This window comes from Lepeophtheirus salmonis, chromosome 5 (genome assembly GCF_016086655.4).
Source record: "Lepeophtheirus salmonis chromosome 5, UVic_Lsal_1.4, whole genome shotgun sequence".
NCBI classification, from domain to species: domain Eukaryota; kingdom Metazoa; phylum Arthropoda; class Copepoda; order Siphonostomatoida; family Caligidae; genus Lepeophtheirus; species Lepeophtheirus salmonis.
In genome coordinates this window covers 58,020,605-58,047,629 of record NC_052135.2, presented here as the reverse complement: position 1 = coordinate 58,047,629, position 27,025 = coordinate 58,020,605, and the positions used below count along the sequence as shown (strand labels likewise).

Here is a 27,025-nt window from a genome sequence, read left to right as displayed (position 1 = left end):
TGCGTAAAACACATACAACCTAAAGGCCGGTGTTACACATTGAGAAAAAAAACACGAAACAGGAAAGAGAGTGGAAGAAAAATAAAAAAATAAATGAAAAGGAAAGAGAGAGTGAGTTCACTAATACTTTAAAATAAAGTAGCGAAACGAACATAACGTGATCAATATTTGTACAAGAAAGTGGTCGTAGCGATACTATTTATTCCGCTAGGAGCGCGAATATGACTGTATATAACTTACAACCTCCATGAATTTACCCTTTTTATTAAGTGAACTAGCAAGATAAACTTTTCGAAGGAAAGAAAAAGTTACACTCGGCATAAGAGAAAATTACAAAGAATGATATAGTAACGTCATATGTGGCATCATAAAGAGCGACATCTTGGTGGAAAAAAAGATAACTCCACTACCATGTATCCCCAAGCAACTTTGTTTTAAAGCCTTACAGTAAGTTAGTAAGAGAAATAGAGCTTTTTTGTAACGCGTACGCCATTTTGATTTTTGTTTTCTTATCGAGAAAGCGGAGCAAGGCTATTTAGGCTGTACTATCGGGTCTTATATTTGTCTTCCTCTTTCTTCTTTCCAGGATTGCTGAGAGAAGGAAACAAGAAAAAAAAAAAAAAAAAGAAGAGACTCGTTACATTACATTTATACTTTTTTTACACTTCCCCTCTATATTTATTTATTTTTTTATGTTTTGCTGGAGCTGCTAAGATTCCCTTGGTGCAAATCTAAACTCCGGTCTCCGAAGTCACTTCCAACGAGGAGGGAAAGAAGTTTCTCGATACAAGGTAAGAAATAGTTTTGTTGTTAGTCATTTCCCTTGATTTATGGAATGGTATTAGAAGTGGTTCATTCTTAGAATTACATAGAATCACTTGGTGATGAAATCTATTTTTGGGGCGCGGTTCTTCTTTTTTCCTTCTTTTTCTTCTGCTCTTCTTCTTTTCCACTTTTTTTACTACTCGTTATGAGATCAGTGAGTCGCTTCTTTTCTTCTCATTCTTTTTTCTCCCTCTCTCTCTCTCTCTCTCTCTCTCCCCCTGCTCGTTTCTGTCCCTGAGTGAGTCCGGACTCGCTCTTAATTCTCCTTTAAATCCACTTCCTCTCGCTCAACACAATCCCTCTTTTGTCCTTCTTCACGTTACCTCATTCATTCTAATTGCTCATTCAGGTACAATCTTGAAGCATATCGCTCTTGTCAGAAATAGGAAGGGGAAGAAGGGACGAAATTGTTTATTTCTCTCAAAAGTGAGTTACCGGCTCAGAATGGCCCATCCTTCATTTCTAAGGCAGTGAGTTCTCGATATTCTACTAGATGACATGAGGCCCATTGCGTTACTTTGATAAAATAGTGATTGTTTAGAGAGAGCTTCCGATTTTTTTAAGCACATAGACCACTAATCCGTTTATTTTACGAATACCCTTATAACTTCAAATGTTTTTGACTGCTCACACTTTGATAGAGGTCTTTTTAAATTGGACAATTCCATTAAAAAAAAAATACAAGTCATTTAAAAAACATAAAATCCAGTACATATTAAGGAAGAATGATAAAAATTCGAAACATAACATTACAAGAAGATAATGAATTAATCACTAATTGGAAGGTTGATTTGATAACAATTTGGCTTTAAATTAGTAGATTTTAATCTCAAGTCTCTTTATGTTACAAATAACAAATTTGTAATCGATTTAGTTTTTCATAAGAAGATTGGCAACCGCACCAAATCCCCTTTCACCGAGGTATGAAGATGGAAAAACTATCAATAACTTTCTTGCAATAGACCATAAAGTAGGATAAGAGAAAGGGATTTCTTTTTGAAGCCTAAAATGTTGATACCTCTTACTGAACTGCACCTTAAGTTCTTCGTTACAGCGTATTCCGATCAGTTCTTATTGTAGCGTCACTTGATTCTTCAATTTCATCGTATGATAGTATATCCATAGTCAAAACATCACCAAACCGGGTTTTAAAAACTGTATTAAGGGCGTACATCAAAATTCATTTATTACCCCCAAATTATTATCTTTCTTTGAGACCTTTAATAACTCTCTATCGCATCTTTAAGGGTCATTATAGACTATTTTGGGAACCAGTGCTCTTAAACAATGGAGTTATCAGCTCGGAAGAGCCCATCTTTCATATTTAAGGTAGTAAATTATCTTTGTTCTACTAGATTACATTGATCTATGATGATATGAGGTCCACTGTATTCCTTTGTAAAGTAGTGATATATTAGGGACATGAAATGCCTGGTTTGACCAGATGGTGAAGGAGTGGACGGGGTTGGAATGAAGTTTTGTTGTAGGGTAAAGAAAAGGATTTTAATTTCTGATAACACTCGGTATTTGAGGGCGAGCGTCGTTTTCTTCCTCTTTTCCATTCCTTTTACAGCAGCTGAATGTATTTCTTTCTCTCTCTCTCTCTCTCTCCCTCCCTCTCTCTTTACCTCCCTCCCTCCCTCTCTAGTGGCTGTTTGTATATTGAATGTGCTCCCTTTGAGCCGCTCCCAGAAAAGCTTGTAAGAGACTTAGTTGAGAGTTCTAAGTTTTTAGTTTGTGGAGTGAGTTCGTTACTTCTGTCACCGTATCGGCTTCTTCAAATTGTGTTGTGAAGACTTGAGTCATTCCAGTATTGTTTTTTATTGTTCATAGCTTCCGCCTTCCACAGTTAAAATAATAAGTCATTACGTTAAGTGATCAGTGACTGCCTAAGTAGTGTTTCATGTTTGAATGACCAGCTTTACATCATCATCACCTACATCAAAGATCCTTGGATAGTCGCTCATTCTTCTCCCCAGCTTACTTGAGGTGATTCATTTCTTAATTGTCATTTGGGGTCCGTATCCAGCACATCAGAACACATAAATTACAGAACAGTGTAATTCGTTGTCAGCTTCTGCTTCTTTTTTTTTTAATCAGTGTTCTGAACGTTGATTGGTTGAAGTAGAACTAACTCTTGTTTAACCGAAGAATTGCCTAACCACTAACTGATTTTGGGTCCTTTTTGGGGTTTATTTTCTTATCAAAGGTTACGACGTGAGCAGTCTTAAAGTTTCAGTACTACGAAATCCAGATTCGAAGAAGTTGGATCATTCTTCTTCTCTAATCAGGACTTTGGTCTTGCACTTATCTACATGATGACCTCATCAATTCCCATTTTTTAAAGTTAAAAATAGGCGATTGCATAGACATATATGTACTGTAGCTATCATTCACATTGCTGCGTTAGAAGAGCATAGAGATAACATTTTAATAATCAATTGAAAAAAAAAAGAGACTTGTAGCGCAATTTGTTGCTTAATTCACTTAAAATTATGTATTACTTGATTTGTATGGAGAGGGATGTGTGTGTATATGTACTATATAAGCATGTAACTACTAAAGCATTATTGTACATCAATTATTTGAGGCAAACTCACTCCAAACACTCATTTAAAAAAAATGAATTCTATTCTTTATAAAAGATATGAATTCAAATTAGAGGTGCAACTGGATTGTTATTACACATTTTAAGTAATATTTAAAGATCAAGTGAGTTGATGTTTTTCCTATGGAGTCTGGTATTTATTTTTTCACCGGCTAACTATTTAAAAATAGTTAATAAAGAGTTTTACACCTAGAAAGGTGAGATTCTTATTATACCCTCCCCCCCCCTCCCTCAAATAAACAAAACGTGGCCCAATTCACTACAACTTACTTTGACGATTTATACATTCATTTGAATGTTGCCTGTTTACAAGAAATTGAGCACGCCCATTTGTAAGAAAATTGGCACAGGATATTACATTATTATCATACAAGTAGAAAGGTTTCCATCTTTTTTTTCTTTTTGCATAGGTATATAAAGCTTTTCATCTGTTCATATCAAATAATGACGAACACTCAATTCAAATACTTGAAATTTTCTTTTAATATTGATAGAAAGTATTTGGATGTATTTTGGTCAGATACATTGATATACCTATGTACATATTAATATTTTCCCTTGTAACCAAAATACTTGTGAAAACGAGTTATACTACTTTTACTAAGTATTTAGTATTAAAAAATGCAATAAAAACCTGCTTAACGATTCTCTCGTATGCGCTTCACAAAGTATAGTTTTTTTGTCAATAACAATAGAGATATGGTTAACAACTGCTTAATTGAATCTATTGAAATATTTCATCTAGAAATTATTTTAATATATTAGATTTAATCATTAAGGCGGGTTGTTTGTCAACTTAAATGAATTTTGATTACGGATGGTTCGAGAAAGTAGGCATGTAGTAAGAAAATAACTACTGTAAAATGTGATTGTTCTACAATGTCATCTATAGGTCTGACATATCCGTCAAAGTTTGAAAAAAACCTTGGTTTTGCGTATTGTGTGCTTCATTTTTTTACATTTTCGAAAATGAAGGATCAAAATAAAAATTCAAATTTGGTAGTCTCCCTTTTTGCTCCATAGCGCAACTATTGAAAAATAACTATTAATATTATTTATAGGTTAAAAATAATGATTTTGTGCTTTAAAATTTTTAATCTTTATTGACTAAACATAGATTTTTTTCTCCTTTTCTAACTTTAATCGATGTGTGCGACCTTAAGATGGCATCTTGGAATAATGAAGTTATTTGTTCGTACGAGTTTTTTTTTGGTTGTTGGTAACCTGAAGAGTGTTTCTTATTTTCTAAAGCTATTATCATTTGTCTTATTCTTCATGACACCACGAGTATGTGTGTGCTCATGAATAGCCGAGAGTAACGCTGAGAGTTTAAGGTAGGGATGTGAAAATTGTTGATATTCATGAGCATACATTTAAATAAAGTATATGCTGGTAACCTGCAAGATAAAATTGCTCTTATCAAGTATATCTTTCTATTTTAAAAATTAAAACATAATAGAGTTTTACCGGCGTTGCCCGGGACATAAAGAAATTAATATTAATTTCTCTTCTTCTTTATATAAAACAAAAAATAAAGACCTTAAAATAATCAGAATTATTCTCACTGCATGTTGGCTTGTATCTTCACATACTTCTTTTAAAAGAGATGATAAGCTTTAGAGATATATAGATTAGCGAGCCAGGAGCACTTGTGTGTTATCTGTCAGTGGATATGTTGTCTATTAAAGTAGCCAACATATAATTTTCTTTTCATTTTATACTTATGAGGATTTACACCATTTTCAAGTATTAGTCGGTATTGGACTGAGAGTATAATTGAGGATCGATAAAGGAGTAATTTCTGCATTTTCCCTTGTTAGATACAAAGCGGGAATTGGGTTAATTTCCCATCATCTCACAGCTGCTAGCAGGTAATTTAATGAATCGCCATGCCAGCTAAGCAGGTCTCCTCTCAAACATTTCTAAAATATTGTCTGCATCACAATGTCTTTTTGTTTTTTTTTGAAAAAAATTTACATACTACAAATGCTTGCAATTTACAACCCAAGTCGTTATTAGAGTATTTTCTTTGTCATATTTCTTTTAAAAAAAAACAACTTCACGTTTATGAATACCTCATTTAGTAGAGGGTGAGGGGGTGAAGTTCTATTTCAAAAAAAAAAATACTATAAACACTATAAATAAACTGGTTTTCTTAGTTTTAAATCATATACATATGATTAATATATGACAATATTAATAACTAACTGTTACTGAACAAGTTATTTTATTTAATGAGAACGACTAACTAGATTGTTTGTATGTAACACGCACTACAGCACATGTTAACATGGGGAGAAAATCTCTTATCTGGGATATTTTTCTTCTTCGAGAAGGCTAGGGTTTATTATGTTATGCTAAGCGTTGTGGGATATATATATATATATTGTATACATAACTTCATTTTATGTATAAAAATACTGCATATATGATTGGCATTTAAAAATTGTGGTAAAAGTTCTAAAGTTGAAAATATTTTGAGAAATTATATCTATATAATATGTATTAATAGCCTATTTTAATAATCAAATAATGTCATTTACACTCTGAGTAGATGGAATGAAGTGCCTATGACTTCATGAATAAGCGATTTAAAACGATCTTTCTAATAATAACAATAAGATGTATTCAGTGAGAGCACACATAAATTTGTTTATACACTAAACACATAATGTATTTTTGAAAAAATTGTTTATTTTGATGAATGCTTTTCGTCGACACTACTAAAGAGTCATACATATTATATCTTTTAAATATCCTAAGTTATATTTATATGACTCATCATATTACTTCATAACTCAGCTCCCTTATTAGAAATAATAAGAATAAACAATTTAATTTGAAAGAATATCGCTATTTGAGGTTTTAAGGTTTAAATTCATATAAGAACATCATTTACCTCTATTTTAACCATAAATGACTTGATTTATCAGTCGATTATACCCCTTTATAGTGAATGAGGAAAGCTGCAAGATAGTTGATTGTATATTTCAATATTATCTGAGTGTACAATATTATATGCAATTCATTCGTCATCGCTTTTGATTTATATACACTCATTGTCCTCAATACTTGTGCTCCCAATCAATCATAATAATATAATCATCTACTACTAGGAAAAATAATATAAAATGTTTTCGTGTTTTTTTTACACGGAGCAATTTATTCAAAGGGAAGAGTGAGAAACTTTAGATTTGTTATGTATACATATAAGTGTTTCTCCAGTTATTAAGGTCTTGTATTGATTATTTACAAATTTTTGAATCTGTACATGTAGCGCGTCAACAGTCAAAAAGTCAAACTAGAATGATTTTTCTCAAAATTGAGGTTGGATAATATTTGTACTCTTCAGCGAATTATCCTCAATTTCTATCAACAAATCGTTCTTATTGATTCTTTAAAAGTGCCCTAAATTGCAAATAAAGTAGCCAATATTAAGTCACAAAAAAAAATAATTGACTGATGTCATTTGGAAGCTGCCATATCGGGGCCATACTAAATCTTAAAACGAAGGTTCTTAACTATAGCTAAAATTCTTGGTTATCCTAACTCATTCCACAAATTTGAAGACAAACTCTATAATCGACTCAAATATGTCTATGAAATATTGGGCTGTATCAATATATGAAGTAAAAAAATAAATTTGGATTTTCTACTTTTCTTGATTTTTGTTAAAGATTGTCTTTACCACCGACTTATATAATAGCTTTTAAATAGGTCGGTAGTTGACACATACATAATTGAGTAATTTAAAATACTACAGCTGTTATAGGTAGATCCCCACCATTCGTGATAATTTCATTTAAATATGAGATGTAGCTTTGATGTAAGGATATTAATTTAATTACATCCAATTTCAAATTAGAAGTTATGTATTTTTTTTTTTTTTTTTTTTTTTTTTTTTTTGTAACTTCCTAACTATTTTATCTGTGTGTTATACGCTGTGGTTTTTCATGACTGCAATAATATTATAACAATAATACATGTTTTATTATTTCACAATTAGCATGTGTTATCTGCAAATAATATTCCATTTGTACAAAGGATTAATTGTTCTATTAAGTAGACCATCCTAATTAGAAGGTTTATGTATTGTCTGAAGAGTCGTCCTATATGGGAAATATACTTACTTGTATTGAAGAGAGATGAAGGTCACTTTTATTTTTTCTCCAGCAATAGTTGTTACATTTTATAATTTTCTACACAACTAAGTTAATTATTACTTCAATAATTATTAAATTGATTTGGGTCTCTGTGTTTGGATGACTGATACTGTAGGCCTTCCCCTCGACATAAACCCAAAAGGTGTAGTAAAGTGGTTTGGGATCAGGGCTATAGGGAGGCCAAAAGTGTAAAAAAAGAATTCATGAGATTCTTACAATGCAGGATATGGGGTTCTTTCATTGCTGGTGTCAAAAGTGGCCTCTCCACCCTTACAAGGCTCTTTCAACCCACTTTTTGATAGCTTTCTGGACAGTCTGGTGTGGAACCCAGTGTTCTCTTTCATGACCCTTATGGACTATAGGGGATTTCCATGAGCTGTTTTCTTTATTATTCTTTATTTTCTGGTCCAGTTTGGCTCTTTTGACAGAGCCTTTCTTCTTCTCCTACGTTTCAGACTTGCAGAGGACGCCCAACTGCTTGGAGTGACCAAATGGAAATTCGTCGATCACGTTCAAGTGTCATTCTCTCGACTTTTACGTAAGTTAGAGAGCTCGGGTTTGTTTATTTTTGTAACTAATTGTTTGTTTTAATCAATCGAAATATGAATTAATTTCTATCACTCAGCCTTCATTAATTATAGAATTAGTAAGTGTTATGATTTCTATGGACCACCCGGTAATGTGTTCATGACACACATACATTTTCAGGTAGTAAGTAGTAACGAAAAGGAAAGCCCATTTGCCTTTAACATGGTATTTATAGAGATTCTTCCCATACCTGCTCTTTTTAAGGAGGTTTCCTCCTCTTTTTTTTTTTATTCATCAGTCAATTGTTTTCGTCAATAATAACCTTGGTTGGTTTATCGTTGGTTGTAGTAATATTCATAAGTAGGGATGATTCATCATTTCTTACTTGTGTATCATTATATCCTTGAAGTATATATATATTCTATATGCTCACCTCCATAAAATAATACGCTCTCCGGGTGTTGAACCCTCTCAGTTATTAGTGTAGGTACATGATAATATATAGTAGATACCTATATAAAGCAGCAACCCCATAACTTCGGAAGGTGGTTTGGTGAGGGAATCAAGTCATGAGTAGTGGTGATGTACTTCAAATCAATAATAAACAAATTGCTGATTCTAAAAACCCTCTAATATTATTGCGTGCTCATTCTTTTATATTATTATATTTTTCTAAACATTCGTTATTGTCCTTAGTAGTAGTATTATATCTATAGATATAATGACTGTGTGTGTATATTTTAGTTGTTTCTATTGAACATTTTTCCTCCACCTGTGTCATTATTTCCCTCCTTTTAGTTTATTATGTATGTAGGTATTGTATATAGATACATGAAAAAATGATGACTGTAAATTACGTAGAATTAAAGCATTTTATACTTTTTACAATTATAGTTAATAGTATTTCCCCTAATAATACATACTAGGTTGGGTTGAGTAGGATATAATATGACATGATAATATAATACGAGTGATATTGATCTTGAAAATCAATAAATCTTTCAAGTTTCGATGATAAGTATGTAGATTAATATTTGCAAACTAGTTTCATTCATCCCCTCTGCTTCCATCACTTCCTCTCGCCATCTTGAAAGATTAATCAATCAATAACAGCGTTGTGAGTGTAGTCCAACCTAAACTACTACAATGCCGTTTTCTTGTGAATGAGTCATTTTAAATATTTGTATCATGTATATATGCATTTGAGTAGTCATCTTCAATTTCCACAATTTATATGAATGAATCAAGAGTACTACTACTTCTTTGTCCTCGTGTCTCACTCAAGGACACATTTATCATCATCATGAGAATCATTTAGAAGCCTTAACTCTTCTTTATTGACAGAAGCTTAACATATCTTTAAAAAGTATGGTAGACTTAAGTGCTAATATGCGTTCCTGAATTTTCATTCATTCATTTTCCCTCGTATGATTTATAGTTTCTGAACTGTGGAGGGGATTTATTTCTGTACTATGTGCATACATAGTACAAAGCAATCATTCGCCGAATACATATAAGCATTAAATTCACGACATTTTAAGTGTATTCCGTTGCTCTGATTAAAACATGTTTATTTGATTCTTAGTGAGGATCAGTTTTCATTAAATTCTTGAAATAATATTTCCTTCGTTTAGTGTAGTACGTTTATGTATAAAATCATTCTCAAACTATAAACTGATTATAAGAGTATTAAATTTCATGTCATTTCTTTATCCCTAATTCTTCCTCCTTCTTTTCGTCATTGAATGTTGTAATGAAATTGTAATCATATTTGTAAGCTATACTTTGATCCTTCATATATTTGCAAGTCTAATTGAATTGATAAGTTTTTGTCAGTACGCCCAATAGTCATAATAATGACTATTAACATTTTGCTTGACATACTTTTATTATAAAATTTCTCTCTTCTCCTGTTTAAGGTTAGCGTTCAGAAAAAGAAGCACAGCTGCTCTTGTAGAGAGGGAAGAAGGGTAGGGTTAGGAGAAGAGAGGAATGAACGGTAGAAGAGGAGTCCCTTTCTAAAATATTTCAAAAATACGCTTTTTCGTGCTTTCTGTTTACTATAGATTCCCTTTATAGTAACTATGAAAAAGAAATTGTATATCTAAGTATTTAGGGTGGAGTAAGTTCCTTAAAAGCCTACGTATATTTAGCTTTTTCTCATCTAATATTGGATCATTTTCCACTTTCGAGTCGTGGTGATACTTAAATCCCATTACCCTCCACATATTATATTCTTAACATACATATCAATAAAAAAAGTAGATTAATTTAACAATGTTCGTAATGTCTTTTTTTTTGTTTCCTTGTTTAGGAGGTCCGTTATAAAGACTAAATCTAAGCAACACATTCCAAGATGACAGACACGGAAGCGGATCGTGTGGTCACTACAAATGGCCATCATGAAAGCGATGATGAAGAAGAGGACATGTCAAATTTGAGACCGGTTGATATCGAACAGGATGTTCGTGAAATGGAGCGGCGAAAGCGTGTTGAAGCCATCATGCATTCTAAACTATTTCGAGAAGAGTTGGAACGTGTTGTAACAGACTCACTGAGAGATAATGGAGGTGAAGGACTCTCCAGTATTCTTTCAAACGTCATGAACGTTCGCGGATGTTCCTCAGGACTTCGATGTAATAAATTTTTTAAATCATTTTTGTACTTGCAGTTTTGTCGTTGTTTTAATTATTATACATCATAATTTATTCTACACTAACTTATTTATAGCGTATTCTGCACTGCCTGTTAATGATATTCGGGGCCTGGAAGGCATGGTCTATACTAAACAAGAGAAATTACTTAGATGTAAATTAGCAGCTGTTTATCGCCTCATTGATCTCCAAGGCTGGGCACAAGGGATCTATAATCACATTACGGTTCGAATCAGTCAGGATACGGAACATTTTTTGCTTCAGCCCTATGGAATGCTTTACAATGAAGTAACAGCATCTTCATTGGTGAAAGTTGACATGCAGGGAAATGTAGTTGAGCCGGGAACTACAAATTTTGGAGTCAGTATAGCAGGATTTGTTTTACACTCTGCCATTCATGCTGCGCGGCCAGACATAAAATGCATAATTCACGTTCATATGCCTAACATTATTGCTGTAAGTTTTTTGTTCATTTTTTGAAATATTATTTTACATACTTACTTTAAAAAAAAATAGATATCTGCTTTGAAATGTGGATTGCTACCTCTATGTCAGGAAGCTTGTCTACTGGGTGATGTTTCTTATCATAATTACACGGGTATCATGGTTGACGCCAGTGTAAAAGATTCCATTGCCAAGGATCTCGGAATTCATAATAAGGTTATGCTCTTGAGGAATCACGGTGCAGTTTGCTGTGGAAAAACAGTAGAAGAAGCTTTCTTCTATCTTCAAAATCTAGTTCTTGCCTGTGACACCCAGGTAATATTAATACATACATTTATAAAGTTTAAGGGCACAATGCATTAATGTGTTCATTAGGTTAAAATGATGCCTTATGGTCTTGATAATCTGGTAGTTATTGACGAAGAGTCACGTACAGCAGCTTTTGAAGTGAGTCAAAGGGGCGGTGGAGGAGTAGATAGCAAGTCTGAAACTGACCCTGATGGAAATAGAGAAAAAACAATCGAAAGTAGGAAGTGGGGTGTCGGTGAAATGGAATTCGAGGCTTTGATGAGGATGCTAGATAACGCTGTATGTGTATTTCTATCAAGAGTTGAAACTTATTAATTTGTTAATTTATTTTAGGGGTATCGCACCGGATACCTATACCGATATCCATTAATTAAAGAAGAACCATCTAGACCGAAAAGTGATGTCGAAGTTCCACCGGCTGTTTCATCTCTTGGCTATCTTTTAGAAGAAGAAAATCTATATAAAGATGGGTAAGCTGTCATTTGCTTCTTTGCTTTTTCTTCATAGCCTAACATATGCTTTTTAGACCTTTAAGAGCTATATTAGGAACATTGACCAAGGCGCAGAAAGGAGCAGAGAGATCAAAATGGATGAATTCTCCTAATGTTTACCAAAGAGTCGAAGTAATTGAAACTGGTACTCCAGATCCTAAGAAAATTACAAAGGTAGAAGTTGCTGTTATTCAAGACAAATATTAACACTGCCTCACAGTAATTTGTTGTGAATGTGTGAACTCAGTTTATATTGTATTGGAATAATGTATTCATAATTATTTTCATTAAAGTGTAATTAGTTAGGTGTTTTCATAATTTTTTTAAGGAATACTCTACATATATTCTTGCTAGAGAATAATTTCTAAAATTATTTCTCATTTGACTTTTTTTCGTTTTTTTTCATTAGAAGCTTACAAGTTCTGCAGTTTTTATTTGTAACATTTAGCTTGGGCATTCACGTGAATTAAAATCTTGCACAAACGAAATCCAAAAATGATATTCGATTGAGAATGAATTTAATTAGATGAATAATTATTTTATTTTCTTACTATTTTGATCACCTTTATATTGAATGATATAAAATCCATATTTAGAGCTCATTAGAATATAAATTTATTTTTATTAAATATTTGTTTATTTATGTGTGTAAATCGCTTTCCGATTATAAATTAATTACCAATAAAAAGTATAATAGTAATATATCTTTGTAAAATGATTAATTCTTGTGCAAATCTTCGCGATTTCCTCTTTTTAAAGTGTTTATTTACCTATTATCCTCCCTGTTGAGCCCACATCAAAAGAGACAGCTTCAATTTATATGAAATTAATAGTCTTTACGTTTATATCTCTTAGATTTGCTAGAATTATTCATTTTACTGTCTTTAATCGCTAATTTTTAAATGACTTCACACTAAATTGTTGTTGTCTCTTTTTTTGTTCCAGTGGGTGGCAGACGCTTCTCCATCTCATTCAACTCCAATAAAAGTAGAAAGTCCTAATCAATTCGTTCCTTTGGGTACCACCAAAAGAGAATTCAAAAAAATCCAGAAAGCTGTGAGTATTTGAACAAAAGATAGATGAACTCTTCTTTTATTAACAGTTTATTAATTACATCCTAAGATGAAAGAAGGTAGAAGAGCGGGAGGTATTACTGCTGGTCCTGAGTCTAAGGTTTTGGAAGGTCAAACATGGGAAGAGGCAAGAGACATGCAGGATAAGTCGTATGCTGTTCATTCGGGCGAACATGTCGATTTTAAAGTTGGAGCTGCTTCTAAGGGTATTATTCAAAGGGACTTTCAACATCATGCGACAGTCTATGGTTCTGCTTATGCGAAAAATCCATTCGATAATGTAACGCACGAAGAATTAGCCGAATACCAACGTGTTGTTGATTGCAAAAGTAGAGGAGAAAATCGTAAGTTCCCCTCTTAGTCACTTAATATTTATAGATATTTTATTTAAAATTAATTCATTTTTCTAAAACCCTTCCAGCCTATTCTCCAAGTCCTGCAATGAATGAATATTCAACTATCGATTCTACAGCAGCTTCTACCGCCGCAGCTAACGCAGGTGAAATTTTGAGTTCATCAGCTCATCCTTCCTCGTCTGATCAACCTGTAGCTTCTTCGCAAGCTACTGATCCTAGTGTTTTGTCACCAGTTTTGTCTCCAATTTCTCCTTCCGATACCGAGCATGATGGTATATACTAACATTACTAACATTAATTTCGATGCATTACTAACGGGGGTTTTCAAACTAAAGTGTCATGTTCAGTAGGAGGGAAGACACAATAATTTACTGTTTTCTTAATATCCTTAAATTAATTATTTAGAACTTTCCAAAGTAATTAATAGCAACTTATATACCTACTATTTGAGTGGATACTGCTTCAGAGTTCGAAAACCCCTACCTAATCTTATAACAATCCCGATTTTAATAACTAATTTTAAATCCAAATATTGATTTTGTTGTTTTATACGTTAAAATAATTATCATTATTATGACGATGATGATATATTGATTATCAGGTCCATTATGATCAACTTGCTAAAATATTTTAACATTACTATGAGCTTTAAAAAAAAAATCCTTTTAATGTTTGTTTTAAAAGAAATTGCATGGCGTTATCGATGATATATTTCGCTTTATCTGGAATTAAATTCCATATATATATATGCAGATAATATCCCAAAATAATTTACTTACCATTTTTCTAGATCATAACATATTTTTTGTTTAACTAATGTAGTCTATAAATATTTAAAGAGTAATATTTGATTCCTATTTTTTAAGGGGAAAAACCAGCGTTACCACCAAAGCCAACCATCAATACTGCGAAACTTATAGCGCAGAAAAAGGGTAACATTAGACAATTTTTTTCCAGAGTTTTAGTTGAAATGTCTAACAGTTGACTTGTATGAGTGGTACATTAACTTAATTTAATTTGTGCAAATACTTAACAATAATCAATTCAAGTATTTTAGTGTTTTATTTAATTCCATAATATCGTTATAGAACAAGGTTATACAAAATATTATAAAAAGGTATAAGTGCGTGGTCTGGTACTAACTACTTGCATACATCATTAAGTTATCAGATAGTTTTGTATCGTATCTTTGTTTGCACTAATATCATTTGAGTCATTATTTATACATATTTTAATTCAGCATAATTAGATCTTTAATAATATATTATTTTTCATAGTTTTATAGTCCATATTTTGCCATTTTCGGGGTTGTTTTATCATTAATTTTTGTCATTCGTCTATTTCAAATTTGTGTAATGTTGTTGAATCATTTACTAATTTAAAAAAAATGTTTTTATGAAGGTGATCACACATTCAACGGTGATGAAACTGATGGTAACCGAACATTTTCTGAAGGAGAGGCCGACACATCTAGGGCAACCGATCCTGAATCCGTGCTATCACCGAAGAAAGAAAAGAAAAAGAGATCCGGATTAAGGACTCCATCTTTCTTAAAAAAGAAGAACAAGGGCAAGAAGAAGGACAAAGAAAAAGCCTAATTAATTCCCCCTCATCATTTTGCATTCGGAGAAATAATTATGACCTAACGAATAAATTCAAGATAAATATTTATATATATATATATAGATAAAATTTATATTTATAAGCCCATTGAGTCTTGAACAAGTGGGTAGTATTTTTTTTTTATTGAGAAAAATTACTTTACTTCTTCTAAAGTGAGCACTTGGTTGCACAGAAACTCATTTTCCCCGAAGTTTTCAAAGTCAAACATTATTATAAACACTAAGTATGTGTGAAGAAGCTGCTGCGCTATGTATTATATTGGCTTTATGTATTTAATGGTTTTAACATACAAATTAAAACCCCTTAAAAAATTATGTTTCAACACATCTTAGTTTTTTCTTTTGTTTTTCATTTAATTTTTTTTTTTTAATTATACAATTCTTGATTTAAGTTTATTCAAGCAATTCAACCACTTAAAACATATGTTGTGTGCGCAAAAAATTTAGTTACTAAGTGAAGATGAACTCTTTTTTTTTCTTCTTCTGAATATCATAATCATCTATTCATCTTTTAGTTGTTTCTGTTTTACACTGCCACGCCCATACCCAAGTTGCTCTAATGACATTTATCTAGTGTATCATAATTATCATTTCATATACATATATATATATATATTTTAACATCAACCCTTCTTAGAAGTTTTGCATCTTTATTTTAAGGTGTTTTTTTATGTTAATTTGCGTACTAATACACAATAGTGATGTGTCCTTCGTTATATCTACCTTCTTTTTTTTATTATTATTTTATTACTCTATCAATATCAACTGCCTATCATAATAATAAAAAAACAATAGCGCCCCTACTACTAACAATATAACTCAAAATTCTTCCTTAGTAATACAACCAACCTCATAAATATATACAGTAATGTTGTTCCCTCAAAAATATTTCTACAAAAAGAAAGAAATTCAATGGTCACGCAATATATTACTATTATTATCCTTATTAGCCATTTTTGTTTGTTTAGAATTAAGCTTTTAGCCCCCACCCAAAAAAAGCAGCTTTTTTAAGTTACTCTTTCTTTCTTTCTTACCAACTATTTTATTGAAATGAAATATTTTGTGGTTGATGCTATTTTTCTTCCCCCTCCCCCCTCTTTATTTATTTAATTGCAGTTAAAATCACATTTACTAATGCCGTTATTAGCATAGTCAAATTATATATAATACAAAAATAATTGAATCTATTATACACTTTGCCTTATGAATTTATTTTCATTTTCCTGAATTTAAAGTGATTTCCCTTTGAAAGTACATTAAATATATGTATAGAACTAAGAATTTACTACTGTAATACTTTTCCATTTTTTAGCACCGTAAAATTCCTTAAATACTTAAGTTATTTATTTTTCAAAAGGTCTTCAAATAATATTATGTCTAACATATTTTTAGGATAATGGAAGATACTTTAATATATATACTTATAATTATAATTAGGAAATTATATGTACATAATCTTTTGAGGAAGGGTCATATAATCTTTTTTCAAGTTAATTAATCATTTATTATTCAACTGCATGAAAAACTTCTCATGATTTATATTTATATATAGATCGCGCTTCAGTTTGATTTTTTTTATTCGTGTTGCAATAGTTATCTTTACTTCTCTTTTTTTAAATGTTTGACATTCCTCATGAACTAACTCTTTTTAACCTTAAACTGTGACGAATGCTGCATTCTATGTACTACTAACTTCAAGTTAATGTATCGTTGAAGAAGGTCAAATTTTATATTGACTTACCTGGGAAGGAGGGAAGATGATTGTCATTTCATTTATTTAGGGGTTCCCTAACATACGGTTCATATTCTCGAACGGATGTTCATTAATTTACGCGTTTCTCTGATAGAATTCTACTTTATTATTTTGCATATAATGTTGACCTCAGATAAATAATTATATTGTATGATTCATAACTTATAAATAATCCGGTCAGTGTAGTTACTTTGACCAAATAGTATAAGAAGCTTTCACAACTTTCTTTAGTTTTATAAAGCTTTTTGGGACTTTTAGTAGCTGCATTTGCTTTGAAGACTATATTAATAACCTTGACATAGAGTAATAATATTCAGTAGTTGCTGTTGTCCTATCTTGTTATTTACATTACTTATGAAAGTATCTTGCTGCGCCATCTTTTTTATTTGAATTCAGTTTATGTATTATAATACTGGGTATGATGAAGGTAACTTTGTTATTTTGTCGAGGAAGGACATAGGTCCATAAGTAGAAGGTAATAGACAGAATATGAGAGCGTTATTACTAGAAGGGTCAGTGAGTCGAAAATAAGAATTTTGGTTTGATGAGTAGAGTTTTTTAAAATGTGACATGCTTGTATCTAAAAATGCAAGAAACCAAAAAAGAATGTGATGGTCCCGACAATTTGAACAATGTTTTGGAGGAAAGCAACTTAGACGTCAGGACATTTAATTAAATAGGATGCGAGCAAATATGAGATGAAGGAAATAAACATAAATATAGCAAGGTACTTAGGCAGAAATGACGGATGTGGATCCTCAATTCTACTTTGAGCCCAACAAGGACTTACACGGATATATTCGCAACAAGCCCTCAGTATTGCTCTTTCTTTATCATTCCTGTGCACAGGCAATTGTAATGACTTACAACCTATATATTCTCTTTAATTCTATAAGGAAAAAACTTGTTGGGGTAGCAACTACAAAAAGCCTGGCGCTGGTCTGGTGTGATATTTTCTACAATTCTGAGCATGAGGGTCACACATAGTTAAAAAGGGTAGAGTTGCCGATTCAGCCGGGCCAAAGAAGTGTACTATCCAATCAAAGAGAGGGATAGAGGAGAAAGAAAGGTAAGAGAAAGAAAAGAAGTATGTTATGTAGCAGCAGCAGCAGCAGCAGCAGTGGAGTGAGAAGGAGGAGGAAGAAGTGGAAAAGAAAAGAAAAGAAAAAAAGAGGAAGAAAAAGAGACTTAAAAAAAGACTTGAGTGGGTTCGAGGATAAAGGCTGTTGATATCAAGAATAATAATATTAGTATCCCTAGATGTATTTTTAAATGGAGAAATCCAGCAGCGGGGTTTTGTTGCCTCCTCCTCCTCCTCCTGCCTCTGGGTTCGTGCCTAACCTGTGGTCTGGGTCCAGCTTATCCTCGTCAGCCGGCATTCATGTTCCTGGAGGAGCGGGGGATCTTGTGTGGGGCAGGCGCTAAGTGGAAGTGTGAGTAGTGTGACAACGGGTCTGTCTGGGCCTCTAGTGAAGAGTCAGGAGTTCCGGGACCCCAACGGCGGCCCTCTGCGCAAGTTGAGTGTGGATTTGATAAAGACTTATAAGCGGATCAATGAGGTGTACTACGCCAAGAAGAAGCGGCGAGCGGCTCTGGAAGAGGCCTCCTCCGCCTCTTCCTCCTCTTCGGGCCTACGGAAGAAGGAGAGGAAAGTGAATAACGGACGTAACCCCGCGGGGCCTCCCATTGTCACGAATAATGTGAGCAGTAATTGTGGGACGAGCGGCGTTGTGTGCGGAAAGAGTGTCCCTTCCACGGCCGCCACCGCCACCACCAGCGCCATCACCACGAATTCCAGCAACGCAAACACAACTGCCAACAACAGCAGCAACCCCCCCGCTACCCAAGGCACCAACAGCAACAGCCACGCGACTACGACTACAGTTGCCAACGCCAACAATGAAGGCTTCGACGATGAAAACTACGACTACGTCATTGTACGAGGAGAAAAGTTTTTGGATCGCTATGAAATAGACTCTTTAATAGGGAAAGGTTCCTTTGGACAAGTGGTCAAGGCCTACGATACTCAAGAATCCACTTATGTTGCTATTAAAATCATCAAAAACAAAAAGCCTTTCCTTCTGCAGGCTCAGATTGAGGTTCGACTCCTTGAACTCATGAACTCAACCGATTCAGGAGATAAATATCATGTCGTTAAACTCAAACACCATTTCACGTGGAAAAATCATCTCTGTTTAGTCTTTGAATTACTTTCCTATAACCTCTATGACCTCCTACGCAACACCAACTTCCGAGGCGTTTCTCTTAATCTCACTCGAAAATTCGCTCAGCAAATTGCCACGGCCCTCTTATTTTTAAGTTGGTCAGAACTCAGAATAATACACTGTGACTTAAAACCAGAGAATATCCTCCTCTGTAATCCCAAAAGATCAGCTATTAAAATTGTTGACTTTGGTTCTTCTTGTCAGCTCGGACAACGTATCTACTTATATATTCAGTCTCGTTTTTATCGCTCGCCTGAAGTTTTACTTGGAATTCCTTACGATCTCGCTATTGACATGTGGTCTCTAGGATGCATTCTTGTGGAAATGCATACAGGAGAACCTCTTTTCTCAGGAGCTAACGAAGTGGATCAGATGAATAAAATCGTGGAGGTTCTAGGTATGCCTCCCAAACACTTGTTAGATCAAGCGCCTAAGGCTAAAAAGTACTTTCACAAGCTTACCGATGGAACTTACGCTTTGAATCCTCCCAAGGATGGGAGGAAGTATAAATCATCCAATTCTAGAAAAATTCATGATATCATCGGAGTGGAGACAGGAGGCCCGGGAGGGCGTCGAGCCTGTGAACCCGGACATTCTGTATCAGATTATCTTAAATTTAAGGACTTAATTTTGCGAATGCTAGACTTTGATCCCAAGACTCGAATTACGCCATACTATGCTCTTCAACATAATTTCTTCAAACGCTCTCCTGAAGAAAGCAATACGAGTTCCTGGCTTCCTCCTCAGTAAAAGTAATGATATAAAAATGACTTCGTATGCATCTACAAATCTCGCAAATATTATTACTCCTTTTTTATACTAGAATTATTACCTATTTTATATACATATACCTAAATATAGAAAATTGTAGGGAACGCGCTATAACCAGTTGTGATATACTTATCGAAGAAAAACCATTATAGACATTTTATTACTGTAAAAAATCCTCGATGAAGAGAACCCTTGCTGTTTTCCTTCATTTCTACGCTCGCCTTCGTTTCATAATGGTCCTCCAATTTTTTCTTCGCCATCTTAAAGAAAATTAAGCAATTAACTCCCGAAAAGAGAACTGACTCTTTACCACATCGAAAAAAAATCATCCTTTTCTTTCCCATGATTGTGTAGACGTGCGAAAAAAAGGAAAAAATAATTATTCAATCCAACTACTGTATAAAGATATCGGCTGAATAAATATTCTACTAGGCACGGAATCAACTTTATTGTCATTACATACGTTTTATTTTTAAAGAAGACTTTTTGAGCCCACGGATCTTAATCAGAAAGAACATCTTTATTTTTTGTTATTCTGATTTTGACTAAATTGTGGAAGATAAAAATATTTTTGTATTGGCTAAATTTGTTATTACTTCACGTCTAAGACGACTACACTCAATAGTTTTTTTATGTCATTATGCAGTTTTTAATGAAAAAAAAAAAAATAATAATATTTTACACCACTCAAAATTTGTTTATTCCGTCGAATTTCCCATATTCTCATTTATTACATACAAATTGTGTAAAATGTTACTTGTCCGGATTGTTTTATTTGAAAATATACTAAATGACCATATACATAATAGTCGCCTCTGTAGATGCAGTTGACATCCAAATTCAAGGGTAGTTTGATCACACTCAAATATAAATTAAAAATAGAATCGTCATTACTTTTTTGGCAATAATATGTTCTCTCCACAAGTATATTCTTTGTTTTTTCTTCGTCTGGATTGACTTAAATTTAGTAATTCAAGATTGTTATTTCTAAAAAGTAGTTGCCATGACCTATAACTTCCTGTAATTAACCACATAGAGAAAGAGAAAACTATTCGTATTCATACATTTCTTAAACAATATTTAACTTTGAAGTCGAAAAGAAGAGAAAAAACAACAACAATATATTCAATCATTTTATTATGTATTTACTTAATAGAATAAGCTTTAACATCAATTAATTCTTTCCAGAGATACTTGGAGGGCTTATCCTCTTGGAAATCGACTGCTTCCTCACAGAGATCAAATTTTCCCAGCTTAGATCCATTATGATTTTTCCCCTTCTCTATATCCAGTATAATTTGGTCTCCATCAAAATGTATTACCTTCCCTTTCTTATAATTAGAGATAGTCGGGTTGTATGAATCGGATAGTTCAAGAACTTTAAAAGCAATTATATCTCCAGTCTTAGGAGGAACTGTTAAAGATTGAAGATCTTCAACATTTTCATCGTTGTTGTTGATTGGGGGATCAGAGTTAATCCCGTTTTTCCTCCTGCCTACAACAGTATATCCACCATTAACAAGTTGACTGAGTCCTAATTTCGAAACAGCTTCTTCATCCTCATGTTCCACTAGCATAGCAGATTCACAGGAAACATTGGGTCCATTTTTGCCAAGAGATCCACTTACTTTACTTAAATTTGTTTGTGGAGTCGATGCGCTCAAGTTATTTTCAGAAAATACTATCAGCGACTTCTCAGAGTTGGAAAGGGCATTTCTATTTCTATTTTTTCGAACTCTTTTCCGTTTCTTCTTATTAAGTTTTGCGGTGTAAGTTGGAAAGTTAGTTATTTGAATATCAACTGTCTTGGTTACAGAAGAAATATTCGCCTTTTCTTGGATGTCATGATGATCCATCTTTTTCTTCTTGATAATTTTATCATCGGAACTTGATGAGTCATCACTAGAAGATGCTTCATTGACATTAATAGTCACAGGGTCCTCTGACTTTACACTAACTGAATGGGAATGATTGTTTTTCAAATCTTTTGGTCTGGATTTCAAATCAACATCACTTTCATCTGAAGAATCCACCTCACTGGAAGAGGAAGTAACAACATTCTTCTTATTAGGGATGCTTTTCTTCTCATTGTTAATTGTTGGAACATTATTTTCCTCAGAAGAATCACTTGAACGATCAGAAGAAGAAGACTCACTTGACGATTCTTTTTTACTCAACGTTTTGACAATTTTAGGATCATTAGAAATAGATGGTATTGAAGGTCGCTTCTCTAAGGGTTTGAAGATTTGCTTAGTACAACAAGAATTATTACTCTTAATGATAATTAAATCTCCATTTTGTATGATATCAATTAACTCATAGGGAGGTAGTGTAAAGGGAATTTCATTCAAATAAAATACTATTTCTTTAGGTAAACCATACTTTTGTACAAAGTGGTCAATTAAGTTCTGAATGGTCTTAAAGATATTCTTAGAAAGGGAAATCCATTGATATTTATAAATATCTTCTAAGAAATCAGATAAATCTACACGTATTCTCGTCAGAAGCGTCATTTTATTATCAGTTACAGAGAGGATTGTATGGTAAGCAATACCGACTATCGTCACCTATTCCACACAACAAGCATTCCATACGATATTCCTGATATTCGTTTTGTATCCAGAATCGATGAATATGCTCGGCTACAACATGTTCACAGGAAACACAGACATCTGAAATTAGGAATCTCTTTAAAATATTTAACTTAAAAATGTAGATACTTAAAAAACAAAAATAACTTTTTTTATTATTAAAAAGAAATATTCAATCACAGAGAACTATTTTATTTAGAAACAAAAGTAGTTATACACTAAATCTATATTACAAAACATAAACAGATACATTGATGGTCGCGACACTATTATTCTCCAGGAGGTGCAGGTTCGAGAAGGGAATCATTTTCAGAGCTGGCCTCTACTTTAATAACTGAATCTAAATCTTCTTTGTATAAAACTTCCATTATGGCAGCCGATACATGTGCTCTTTGGGATTCTGTAAACGATTGAACATGTTCTAATAGAGGTTCTCTCATATTAGGGGAATTTTTGAAGAAATCCTTTAAATTAGTAGGAGGTAATTGAAGAAGTACGGTATATGATTGAGGAACTGTTCTCTCACAGCATTTGACGAAACCATCCCAAAGTGTTTTTTGTCTCCATACTTGCTTTACAATTAAGCGTTGCAAAATATTCATCACGAACCCTATAAGCTTGGGATATGCAGTCAAGGATTGGATTACTGTGCGCATTAGAAGTAAGGGAATAGTTGGTAATTCCATCAATTGTTGGAGCACTATAACTAGAACTTCCTGGGTGTAAATACTTTTTTCAGCGAAACAAAGAGCAGTGGCTTTAATAACAATCTTCATATCACAATCAATGGTGTGAAGGGCAATTAACAGATCAGATGCAGATAACGGGCCATTCGAAGAAAGTAGGCGACTAAATACTTCTTTAACAACAATTTGATTTAAACGGATTAGCTTTGGTAAAGCAGCAATGACTTCATTCTTGGCTAAGCCATTCAGTATAGGTATAAGAAAGCGAACATCTGATACACGGGAATTATACAGGTTTCTAACTTTATCAACCAAAACTGGCGGTGGAGAAGCTTTTTCCGTCAAAATATGTATTATACGAGTGACTAATGTTTCGGAGCCTTGAGGACACTTATCAATTAATTCAAGTAGTTCAGGACTATCCATGGCTACATTTTGTAATGGGGCATCCAAAACTCGAAGAATCGTTCTTTTAACATCACCTGAAGTCTCCACATAAACTGTTGCCAAATGATGAAACATTTGTAGACTAATGGAAAGAAGAGATAAATATAAATGTAGACACACTTTAATCAAATGTTCATCCCATGTTTCTTGAACAATTGGGCGTCCCCTCTCTTCACTGAATATCATAGAAGGAGGACTTGATTCCTGCAAAAATTGTAAATACATAACAGAATACTCCTCGATAATAATGGCAAGATCGGGCTTTGAGTGAAGCTGTATAACAGTTTCAGTAGCAGTGTTCATAACTTGAGGATTATCGTGGGAACAAAATTCCAAAAGTGAATAGAGGAAGTTCAATTGTTTCGTAGGGCGGATCATCACTAAGTCTTTCATAAGCTCAACTCCAGACAATGCGTTGTCTTCTAGTTGAACATATTGTTTTAAGAGAGTGATTGCCTCTTCTGAGATGAGAGGACTCTCAAGGTAAATTCGTCTGAATAAACTTTTCTTCTCTTTCCCTTCGGGTACATTAGAGATAATTCCTTTAATTAAATAACATAAGACGTAGTTGTAGTTATCAATTCTGCGTGAAAGCAAGGATGAACTTCTATTAAACCCTTGAAAAAGGCAATATTCCTCATAGAGCCAAGAAAATGCAATCTCTGAGAGTACAACAAAATCTTGCAAAATGTAATCAGCTAAAATATTCTTTAGATCTGTAGAGCCATGCGTGACCACTGTAGTGATAATCTTAATTCTTTCCCTACCTGCACCTCCTAATTCAGCATGTCTCTCAGACTTGAACATTCGCACTAAAGCTGAAATCAACATTGTTTCTTTATCGCGTCCTTTAAGAGGTTGTGTTATTTCATAGAGTTTCAATGTTCTGGAGGATTTCTTGGACATACCAGAGGGTTGAAGTGTAACTTTTGTTTTCCCAATTTTACTGGATGGGGGTTTGACAGAAGTTTCTCTACCTCCGATTACAGTAGTTATCTTGCCAGGCTTACTAATCTTACTAACATATTCTTCTTCAATCACACTCTCGATTCTCCTCTTGGTATTCTTAACAACCTCAGCTTCAACTCCAGGTCCAAGGTTTTTTGCCGTAAACTGTGTAGCTAGGAGTCTAGCAACATGTTTAATTTGACCTTCAGTTCCAGCAGAAGCAATGGGAGTATAAGTGTTATAAAATTGAGGAGGAATTTCTCTAGGAAGTCGAGCCATGGATCTCAACACTATTTCAGTTGCCAATATGGGATCCAGACGTTCAAGAATAAACTTCTCCGTGATGTCAACAGCTGAAATAAACTTATTATTCCCTCCTTTATCTTTAGACGAATCTGGTTCATCGTCATCATCTTCATCATCATCATCATCATCATCTGGATCCTCATCTTCAATACTTTCCTCAGAGAACTTACTTCTTTTCGATGAAGGCTCAGATAAACTCTTCTTTTCCTTCATTGAGGCATGAGCTTTTGCTTTCGCAAGAGCTTCTTGTTCTCTTTTGTGCTTATGGGCTTTTCTCTTCATTTCTTCTAATTTCGGCATTGCTCTACTGACTTCATCCCGAGATGCTCCTAAATCAGTAAGGAGAGTTGTGATGTTTGTTAAATGTTTTTCTGCAGCCACAGGATGTTTTAGCAAACCCAATAATTGATTCTTCAAATGTTTCCTAACAGAGCTAACTTGTGATTTGGCAAGAGTAGGAGGAAGGTTTGCCTGTAGCATTTCGAGTGCAGTTATAACTTTGGGCAAAAATGTGGGCCTTTGTTTTGCAATGTTTGAAAGGCCAGACATACAAGTCATTAAATTAGCACTACTAATGTGAGCTGAACCATGATAATTGATCATCTTCTCAAGAACTTCTCTGGCTTCATCCTCTAGTTTACGAGGCCGAGCAATCTTTAATGTTAGGGGAACATCATCAAGATTAAAATCATTTCCTCTACTAGGAATAACAGATTCCGGCTCTTCATGGGTTTGTGTAATGACCAGCATTTCCATAAACTTGACTGTATGAGTTCTAATCCCATCATTATCAGAATCCAAAAGCATCAAAATGACGGTTTTGATAGCTATGATTTCATTCCAGACAGCTTCCATGTCCTCAGATACCGTTTTAGCCCTTGCAATCCACATGAGTGAAATTTTATATAAATGAGTCATGGCTTGGATCACGCGTTTTTGAACGGCAACCCCGGACTCCATCATAAGGATTTGTACATTTTTGATCACTTTGGGAAGGAGTTCCGGATCCACTTTACAGGCCTCTTCAATGAAGCCCACAACAAATCGACGTATGTCCTGGGAGCGATCATTTTGAAAGCCCATGACTTCATCCAAGAAGTTATCTAAGAGATTCGGCTCTTTGCGCACAAGTAGCTCTTGCACGGACATCAACTTTTCCAGTTTCACATTTCCGTTCGTCTCAATGGAGGCTTCGTTGAGGAGATCCACAAGTTTGGCGTCCACGCCCGATGACGATGACGAACAAGAGTCCATTCTTAAAGCCAATTAAAAGCCCGTCATGTACTTACGTTCAAAACGACTGATTTCCTCTTGATCCCTCGTCCCCTCTTCCTCGCTCCTCTCTCCCAACTCTAACTCACGGCACCCACAACACTCCTTCAGGTTCAACACGTACGCCCCAGAGTCTGCGCAGAAACTCTCCTGAAATTAAAGCAAACAATTAATTCATTTGGGAAAAGGACGGACACGGGGAACTTACACGATCAGGATAGGCCTCAATTACACATCCCTTACACATTCCGCCCTACTCCAACAAACACATCATTCCATGCACAAGACTTCACAACTTTAGACACTTCTTCTCCACTGATCAGGGAATCAAGACCAAAAACCCAAAATCGATCAACTTGATATCAAAGGAAGAACCAAGAATGGAGTGAACAATTTCCTTCATTCAAGATAGGAATTGCGCACGCGCAGCTAGCAATACATCTCGCGGCTTTTAAACTAAGTAGCGTAACGAAGATCACGTGATCCATATTTCCACAACCTAGTGATCGTAGCGACACTTTTTTCTACGCTAGGAGTCTTGAATATTAAAAGATAATAACTAACCACGCAGCTTCCATGAATTGACCCTTAAAACTAGCCCAAATAGAAAGACAAATTCTGCGAAGGGATGAACAAATTGTCGACGTTAAGGCTAGATGAAAATGATATAGTGATTAGTGTTGGTTTTCGGTTTGAAAATCATGGCTGGTTATGGTTTTTAGTGCACCGAAGTAATTCAGTTCTTTAAACAAGTTCTGTATACGCATCGGGGGTCAAAGAAAAATTCGGTCTTAGAAAAAAATCGGTCTCATTTAAAATTCGTTTTAGACAGATTTTTTACATCAGCGATTCACAACTTTTCTTGTGTAGCAATTGTCAAGTTGCCATATCCCAAAGGATAAATTTTTTTGTGGATCGATCCACCATTAATGCATTTTTGTATCTAAATGGTA

The 27,025-nt window shown here is 34.0% G+C and overlaps 3 protein-coding genes across 14 annotated transcripts; 2 read left to right on the top strand and 1 right to left on the bottom strand.

The window, feature by feature from the left end:
* The first annotated feature begins 91 nt into the window (after nucleotides 1–91).
* Nucleotides 92–16,260, top strand: hts (adducin 1-like protein hts). 12 transcript variants are annotated; one of them, XM_040711470.2, is made up of 13 exons: nucleotides 92–447; nucleotides 587–791; nucleotides 10,439–10,760; nucleotides 10,855–11,234; nucleotides 11,295–11,537; nucleotides 11,598–11,810; nucleotides 11,865–12,001; nucleotides 12,058–12,196; nucleotides 12,968–13,078; nucleotides 13,145–13,439; nucleotides 13,517–13,594; nucleotides 14,318–14,383; nucleotides 14,853–16,260. In XM_040711470.2, exons 3-13 carry the CDS (start codon nucleotides 10,481–10,483, stop codon nucleotides 15,047–15,049), a joined length of 2,139 nt encoding a protein of 712 aa, XP_040567404.1. In that variant the 5' UTR covers nucleotides 92–447; nucleotides 587–791; nucleotides 10,439–10,480; the 3' UTR covers nucleotides 15,050–16,260. The 12 variants fall into 12 exon arrangements, with proteins under 12 accessions (XP_040567404.1, XP_071744927.1, XP_040567405.1 ...); XM_071888826.1 differs by having other exon boundaries at nucleotides 13,517–13,723; XM_040711471.2 differs by lacking the exon at nucleotides 14,318–14,383.
* A 1,478-nt stretch (nucleotides 16,261–17,738) lies between these two features.
* LOC121117139 (serine/threonine-protein kinase minibrain) lies at nucleotides 17,739–20,623 on the top strand. The gene has a single exon (XM_040711473.2). It carries the CDS (start codon nucleotides 18,944–18,946, stop codon nucleotides 19,799–19,801), a length of 858 nt encoding a protein of 285 aa, XP_040567407.2. The 5' UTR covers nucleotides 17,739–18,943; the 3' UTR covers nucleotides 19,802–20,623.
* Nucleotides 20,624–22,495: 1,872 nt separating this feature from the next.
* Nucleotides 22,496–26,847, bottom strand: Sym (symplekin scaffold protein). Its single transcript, XM_040711464.2, has 2 exons — nucleotides 26,281–26,847; nucleotides 22,496–26,222 (listed from the first exon to the last, which is right to left on the bottom strand). The coding sequence occupies exon 2, from the start codon at nucleotides 26,052–26,054 to the stop codon at nucleotides 22,683–22,685; it is 3,372 nt and encodes a 1,123-aa protein (XP_040567398.1). The 5' UTR covers nucleotides 26,055–26,222; nucleotides 26,281–26,847; the 3' UTR covers nucleotides 22,496–22,682.
* Between the last annotated feature and the right edge of the window lie 178 nt (nucleotides 26,848–27,025).

Bases quoted from the DNA above. Each gene is read 5' to 3' on its own strand.
- hts (XM_071888826.1), top strand. From the start codon at position 10,481: ATGACAGACACGGAAGCGGATCGTGTGGTCACTACAAATGGCCATCAT. The intron at 13,079-13,144 runs GTGAGTATTTGA...TTACATCCTAAG, and splicing joins TCAAAAAAATCCAGAAAGCT to ATGAAAGAAGGTAGAAGAGC. The intron at 13,440-13,516 runs GTAAGTTCCCCT...AAACCCTTCCAG, and splicing joins CAAAAGTAGAGGAGAAAATC to CCTATTCTCCAAGTCCTGCA.
- LOC121117139 (XM_040711473.2), top strand. From the start codon at position 18,944: ATGAACTCAACCGATTCAGGAGATAAATATCATGTCGTTAAACTCAAA.
- Sym (XM_040711464.2), bottom strand. From the start codon at position 26,054: ATGGACTCTTGTTCGTCATCGTCATCGGGCGTGGACGCCAAACTTGTG.